Below are 7,173 nucleotides of genomic sequence, written 5' to 3' on the forward strand. Positions count from 1 at the left end.
CTGCAAAATTCACCTCTATGGTTTTGTAACAAGTGTAATGTCTCTTCCAAAAATGCACTACTTAGTGTCAAGCCCTCAATACTGCAGCATGAGTCATCCTCAGGACTTGAGTGTGGGACTCGAACCCATAATTTTCTGACACCACTGCAGGAATATTACTCATTGAATCATTGCTGATGGCACAAGGAGAAATAGTAACTGGTGCACAAAAAGACATCAAACCACATGAAACATCAGTGCGACAGCTAACGGAGAGTCAAATCTAATAGAATATACATATGGGAATGAAGACGCTGAGCAAAGCATCTTTAAAGAAATCAGAACATAGAAAGATCCTGCAAATATTTTCTTTTATTAAAACAAAGTCCAAAAAAGGATACATTTAAACTGCAGTGTCACTTCTGTATCACAGGATAAAAAGTGCACTTTATAGAAGATATAAAACTTTTTATGTTTCAACAAAAAACACTTCTGCTCATGGTTCAACCACTTATTCTCATTGGTAGCCCAGCACGTCACTACAAGCAGTCAATTCCAGGGAGTTGGGGGGGTGGCATTGGGAAAATTCCTCAACTCATGATATGTTTAGGGAAGAAGGGAAACTTCCCTTTGGAAGCTATATGTTTGCAACATTAAGCAGAACCGGAAGAATTTTCCTGATAACTCGGGGAATTTTACCATTTACAATCCAGTTTTCTGGAGAGTGGGAGGTAGAATTTCAGTGGTGATTGTTCCCAATCTGCTGCAGGTGTTGACAGAAATCCTGACGAAACAATGCAAATTGCCATTCGTGCTGTTCCGCTGGGATATTGATCTGTCACAACACAGGAAAACCTCTGCGTGTTGATGACGTTGCTAATATGTAACTACCCTCCTACATGTTTTCCTCACTGCCCATCTTTGACCTGGAGGTAAATGTGGTATAAAAGAATTCACTGTTAAACAATGAGCTGTCTCACAAGAATGGAATGTTTAAAGGTGAGTTGCTGAGTATTGGAGACTTTGCTCCCAGCAGATGAGGGAAGTGGGGGCAGGACATCCCCACCAGCTTCCCCCTCCTCCACACTCACTCTGGTCTCAGGACACAGCTGGAAGTGGTAAGCTAGCTGTTAATGCTCAAAGGAATAAAATAAAGTTCCTAAAAAAGTTAAAATTATGGGTGAGAAAAAGAATCAGAATTGATAATTTTCTTAACATATTTTCACACTTAAAAGCTCAAATTGTCTCAGTTCCATACATAAAACATTGAAAGTACAAATATTAATGCATAGGATGATCTAAAACTTAAGCTCTATACAAATTTACATGATAATTTAACAATAATTACAACATTTAAAAGACATTTGGATGGATACATGAATAAGAAAGGTTTGGAGGGATATGGTCCAGGAGTGGGCAGGTGGGACTAGTTTAGTTTGGGATTATGTTTGGCATGGACTGGTTGGACCAAAGGGTCTGCTGTATGACTCTCTAACTCCCATCCTCTTTTTCACAACAGAAAATGTATGCAAGAAGGAGAGAAAGACATGTGTAGATGCTACACAATACATATTAAAGCACTGCAGCTTATTACAATAATGAAGACCACACAGACATTGCACAAAGTGCCCAGAATCTTCAGAGGACCCTCTGAGATGGAGCACTCGTTGCTGGCTAGAACACAAAAAACTGTAGTGCCCTATAAATACACACAAAATCAGAGTACCTGAGGAATAATGACATAACCTCAGAATCTTTCAAATGCATGGTGCGGGTTGATTGGTAAGTGGGAGAGGGAGCAGTGTTAGTAGTATAGGGGAGTGAACTAAACACGACTGATACACAAACACCTGAACTGTTAACCAATCTTTCCCTTTCAGAAACTGACTGGCCTACAGTGTATTCTCAGTGCTGTTGTCAAATTATCAGTGAACCTTTTAAAACTGTTAATATTCTGCTTTGGCTCAGAGAATGAGTTACTTTTTGAAAGCAGCAGCAGGCATTTTATGCATATTCCTCTGGCAAGATGGCAGCACAGTAGGACACTCCAACTGGAGCTCCTCTGCTTCATCTGTTCTTTTTGTTTCTTTTCTATATTTTTTTTTCTCTTTTCAACAGTCCCGGAGTGGCACGGGGGTGGGGGTGGAGACCTGAGTCCCAGAGCGGGCTCAGGGAGAGATCAGAGTTCTGCAACAGCGCGAGGTGAAGTGAGTCCTGGTACGGTGCAACTTACCTCAATGCAGCTGAGTGCTGGACAGGAGCGGAGGACATTTGTTGAACTTGTGCCTGGCATGGACGGCCAGACCATGTGCTGAGCTGCTGCTGTTTGAAACTCTCCTGGACTGTAATGTAAATCCTTTAACTCTGTTATAACTGTCTTATTTCTAGACACTGTAGGTAATGCTACCACTCTTTTTATTCCTCATTGTATCCAAGATTTGTACCTAGGTACTTGTACCTAAAAGGGTGCCATTAAAAGGCAGCCATCGTAAAAACTTTTCACTGTACTTCTGTACTGGAGTACATGTGACAATAAAGGATGTTCTATATTCTATTCTATTTAATCTGAATTTTTGTGTTTACCATCGTGGTATTCCAGGTCAATTATAGCTGCAGCTTAATAAACAATAGCTCTCTCTACTTTGTCCAATACTGTATCTCCATGCAGCTATAGCATGACACTTAGTATTTCCTACACCAAGGGGTGTGCTAAAAGTAGCATGGTCTTTGAAAAATCCAGCTTCTGTGACAGCCTCACTAATTGGATTCTTTAGTGTGTCAAAGAGGAAGTTCTGCACATTCATGGATACAAGTACCAGGTTTAAAAAAAAATGTCTTGTCCACCAAACAACTTGGTTTACCTGAGATAATGCTTCATTAGTACAAGAGTAGAATCACTGGGAGACAGTGATTGTTACATCTATGAAATGATACATAATGTGATTAGTTAATGGTTTCTGCACAACACAAATACCATCCTCGAGATGTGTAAGGGTTCTGGCATCTATGGTTAAGATTTTAAAATATTTACCACTGGATATGCCAAAATCTGTAAGAACAGAGATATGCACTTAAAACTGTAAAGGCAAATAGGAAAATTCACTATTCCTGCTAAGACAGGATAAAACGGGCAAGAGCCTAGCACAAAAACTTAGTAAGGCACAAGGTTTCTGGGAAAGATCACCCTTCACAATCTCTCTCTGGGCAGAAACTCAGCAAAAAATAAGTTAATGAAGACTTGAATACAACTACCCAAATGAACTGTACTTTCTATGGCTTATATAGCTTCAGACTGAAGAGGTCCTGAAAAAAACAAATTCTCAGTAGAGGTTACGATCTCAAGGTAAACTGGAATGAGTGTTTTAATCATGCTCCATGCCATCAATCTAAAAATTATCAGTCAGTGTTGTGATGGCAATAAGGTACTTTACAGCTGATGTCAATAAGGTACTTTACAGCTGATGTCACTAACTAGTACCAATATGAAGGAAGTCTCAAAAGGTCACAGGAAGGCAGTTATATATACTGAGAAAATGTCATACTGACGCAGTAAGGTGCTCTTCTGAGACCGGTGCTGAAGCAAATCTGGACAAACAAGAGAGAGCAAAACCCTGCACTGGTGCTTTATCTGACCTGGAAGATGGTTCACCTTTCAGTATTAAGGTTTCTCCATTTAACAAGCACAAAACTTTCACAAGAGAATCCAGATTCTATTAATCCACTATTCTAAGGGGCCTTCTGAGCTACACACAGGTTACTGCAACTGTGTTCGTTGTAGCAAGTAGGCTTCGAGAACTGAGAGTCAATTAGCTCCATAAGTGAACTGGAACACTGCAGCTAGAAGGGACAGGGATTACAGGTCCATTCTACTTTATAGGAATTTCAAGTCATCAGGTATTGGTTAGTTACAGTCCTTTGTTAAGAGTCTACCAAACACTATCATTTTCGTTACTTTGTTCATTTGCTTGATACCCCTCGCACAAAAACTACACAATTAAAAAAACGACAGCTCTTTGAAACTTCCTTGTACCTATAATAACTGCCGGCAATCTAAATCCAAATAAATCATTTAAAACATACCATCAAAATTCAGCTGCAAATATCCTAAAGGCTTTCTTCCTGACATCTGAGCCTATTATTTAGCTGCACACAAGGTCAAAACATACCTCAGGCAACTACGAAACTGGTAGCAAAATGAAATTTTGATTCCTTGCTCCTGACCAACAGTAACACTCGCAGCACATTTAGAGTGTCAGATTTTTGATTACTGATGATATATTTTGTTTCATCCCTTTAGTACCCAGTGATGATGCATATTTGAGTCTGTTCTCAATTAATGGCCATTTCTGGATAATAAGTTTAAAGGGGGAGAAAATGTACACAGTGGTCTGGTGGCCAAGTCTCAACCTGATAGTTGGATGTGGGAAGGATTCTAGGCTTTCCACACAAAACAGTATTCTGATACGTCTGATTCTAGGAATTCTACATAATAAACCTGAAGCAGAAGCATTACAGTGCGTAGCACTGCTTTCAACGGTTAGCTCGCTCGCTGACGACATCCTGTAATCGTTTTAACAAAATGTCGTCATTTTCTTGGCAGAGACATTTTGCTGGAGACTCGCTGTCACCTTCCATGGTGAATGCTCGTTTCCTGCTCAACCGCTCCCCTTGTTTGATCATGCAATTGATGTCTCTGAGATTCTGTGAAAATTCCAGAACAGAAATGGAAAATTAATCAGTGATTAAATCAGAATTAGAATTTTTATAATTCTGACTTTCAATGTGCAGATATTTCACTGCTTCCCTCCAATTTGTCGTTTTATTCTTCCTCCTAGGTACGGAGCTGCAATTTCACAGGTGAATTGGGCCATGTACTAAGTTATTGAATAGTCATTTTCCATGTGATCCAGAGAGGAGCAAACCACCACAGCGGACTTTGTTCTCAATCTACATCTACATGCTAATATGCACACAGGGACATGTCTGCGCACACACAGGGTTACACATGGACAAAGCGGCAATGAGAATGGGAACAGCAGCTGAATTTTCCTTTCTCTGGCTGAAACATCTTAAGCAAATGCACAGAGACTGCAAGTTTCTTTCTTAAGATGAGAAAGGTCAAAAATCACATGATTCCAGATTATAGTCTAATTACATGTTGTTGTGTGATTTGCGACTTTGTCCACACCAGTCCAACACCAGCATCTCTACATCACGAGAAATTTAGCAGATATGCCTTGGATTACCAGACGATTATGGATGATAAAAGCCATTGGCCATGCTTTAGGCCACATAAGGCGGCATGGTGGCTCAGTGGTTAGCACTGCTGCCTCACAGAGCCAGGGGCCCGGGTTCAATTCCACCCTCTGGCAACTGTGTGTGGAGTTCGCACATTCTCCACATGTCTGCGTGGGTTTCCTCCGGGTGCTCTAGTTTCCTCCCACAGTCCAAAGATGTTCAGGTTAGGTGGATTGGCCATGCTAAATTGTTGATAGTGTTCAGGGATGTATACATTAGATGGGTTATAGGGGGATGGGTCTGGGTGGGATGCCGAGGGTCGGTGTCGACTTGCTGGGCCGAAAGGCCTTTTTTCATACTGTAGGGATTCTAGGATATTAGGACAGGTGAGCAAAGGTTTAGTCAAAGAACTAGGTTTGTAGGAGTCTATGTAAAGTGCTAGATTGTGACGGGAGGAATTTGCCGGTACCAATCTCCACTAGTTACACTAATAGTATAAACGTCTTGATTCAATCACCAAATGATCAATTATTTCCCTTTGGACTGTTATCCGGTATAAAAGACACCTCACCAAGCTTTCTGAATAAACTCCAAATGACCTCTACGTTGTGACACAAAACTCATCCTTAAAACAAGCAGGGAAAACATCCAAGCTGCAGTCGGAATTAGAACTATATCTCCTAGGCAGATACACCCACAACAAATCAGACAACGTAGACTGCAAGATGACAGTTCAACCAGGGCAAAAGAAAAACACCCTTTGTGGCCAATATCTGAAAAACAGATAGAACATGGGTGAATTTGCACAGTCTTGTCAAAATTGTTCTGCTGACCACAGTAGGCCAATGGAAAATCTTCCAAACACTTTTGGTTTGAATGACAAATTTGATCCATGTCTTTGGATAGCGGTCACTGTACAGTTTAAGGTTTACAAGCTAGTCAAAATACTGAGATGAGGAAACTTCATCAGATTTTCAAATACGTTAAACAAGAGAGGGAGAAAGAAGTTTTCAGACATTTTTTTTTCTTGGTATTCCCTAGGTTTGTGAAACATAAACTAAGTCAAGAAAGGGTTACAGTCAGTGTAGAAATAGGTTGTTCAGCCCACCATATCTACGCTGACTAACAAACACCAAACTAGACCAATCCCATTTACCTGCACTTGGTCCTCAGCTTACTATGCCTGGCATTTAAAATGCACATCCAGATGCTTCTTAAAAATTGCAAGAGTACCTGCCTCCACTACCGTCTCAGGCAGCATGTTCCATATATCTATCACCCTCTGGGTGGAAAGAAAATTCTCATACTTCCTGCACTTGCTCCTCTCCTTAAATGTGTACCCTCTGCAGGCAACCTTCAGCTCGGTGTCCCATATAGAGTCTATCAAAGACAGCAATTAAGGGTAATAAAGCTCACCTCTTACCTCCCTAAAAGCTTTACCAAGATTTTACTTTTATCAGTCATTTGACTTTCTGCAATCAGAAGGCGAAGTACATTAAACTTCTGAATTACTTTCCAAGAAACCACACGGTTCCCTTCAAAGATGTCAAGAACTGCAGATGCTGGAGTCAGAGACAACACCGTATGGAGCTGGAGGAACACAGCAGGCCGTTCATCATCAGAGGAGCAGGAAAGTTGACGTTTCCGTTCAGGATCCTGTTCAGAAATGGGGAGGGGGAAGGGAGCTGGGAAATAAATAGAGAGAGGAGGTGTGGAGCTGGGGAAGGTAGGTGGGATGATGATAGGTGAGTGCAGGTAGGGAGCGGTGAGGATTTGAGGGCGAGGCGGATAGGTGGGAGAGAAGATGGACAGGTTGTGTCAGGTCAAGGAGGTGGGAGGGAGGATGGGTGGGGCTGGGGCAATGTAGGTGAGGTGGTGATACATTGGATGCAGGGTAGTGGGGATTGGTCACTGGGAAGGGTAGGGCGGATGGGTGGGGGGGGGGGGGGGGGGGGG

General features: G+C 41.6%; 1 protein-coding gene across 2 annotated transcripts in view; it reads right to left on the reverse strand.

Moving 5' to 3' along the window:
• Positions 1 to 335: 335 nt before the first annotated feature.
• rbl1 (retinoblastoma-like 1 (p107)) overlaps positions 336 to 7,173 on the reverse strand; it is an 84,335-nt gene continuing 77,497 nt past the window's right edge. For both annotated transcript variants that reach the window (XM_048608161.1, XM_048608163.1), the window contains one exon: positions 336 to 4,680. In XM_048608161.1, the coding sequence (XP_048464118.1) occupies positions 4,510 to 4,680 (171 nt within the window). In that variant the 3' untranslated portion in view covers positions 336 to 4,509. The remainder of the gene's footprint in view (positions 4,681 to 7,173) is intronic.

Source organism: Rhincodon typus, chromosome 19, assembly GCF_021869965.1.
Source record: "Rhincodon typus isolate 14 chromosome 19, sRhiTyp1.1, whole genome shotgun sequence".
Lineage (NCBI taxonomy): Eukaryota > Metazoa > Chordata > Chondrichthyes > Orectolobiformes > Rhincodontidae > Rhincodon > Rhincodon typus.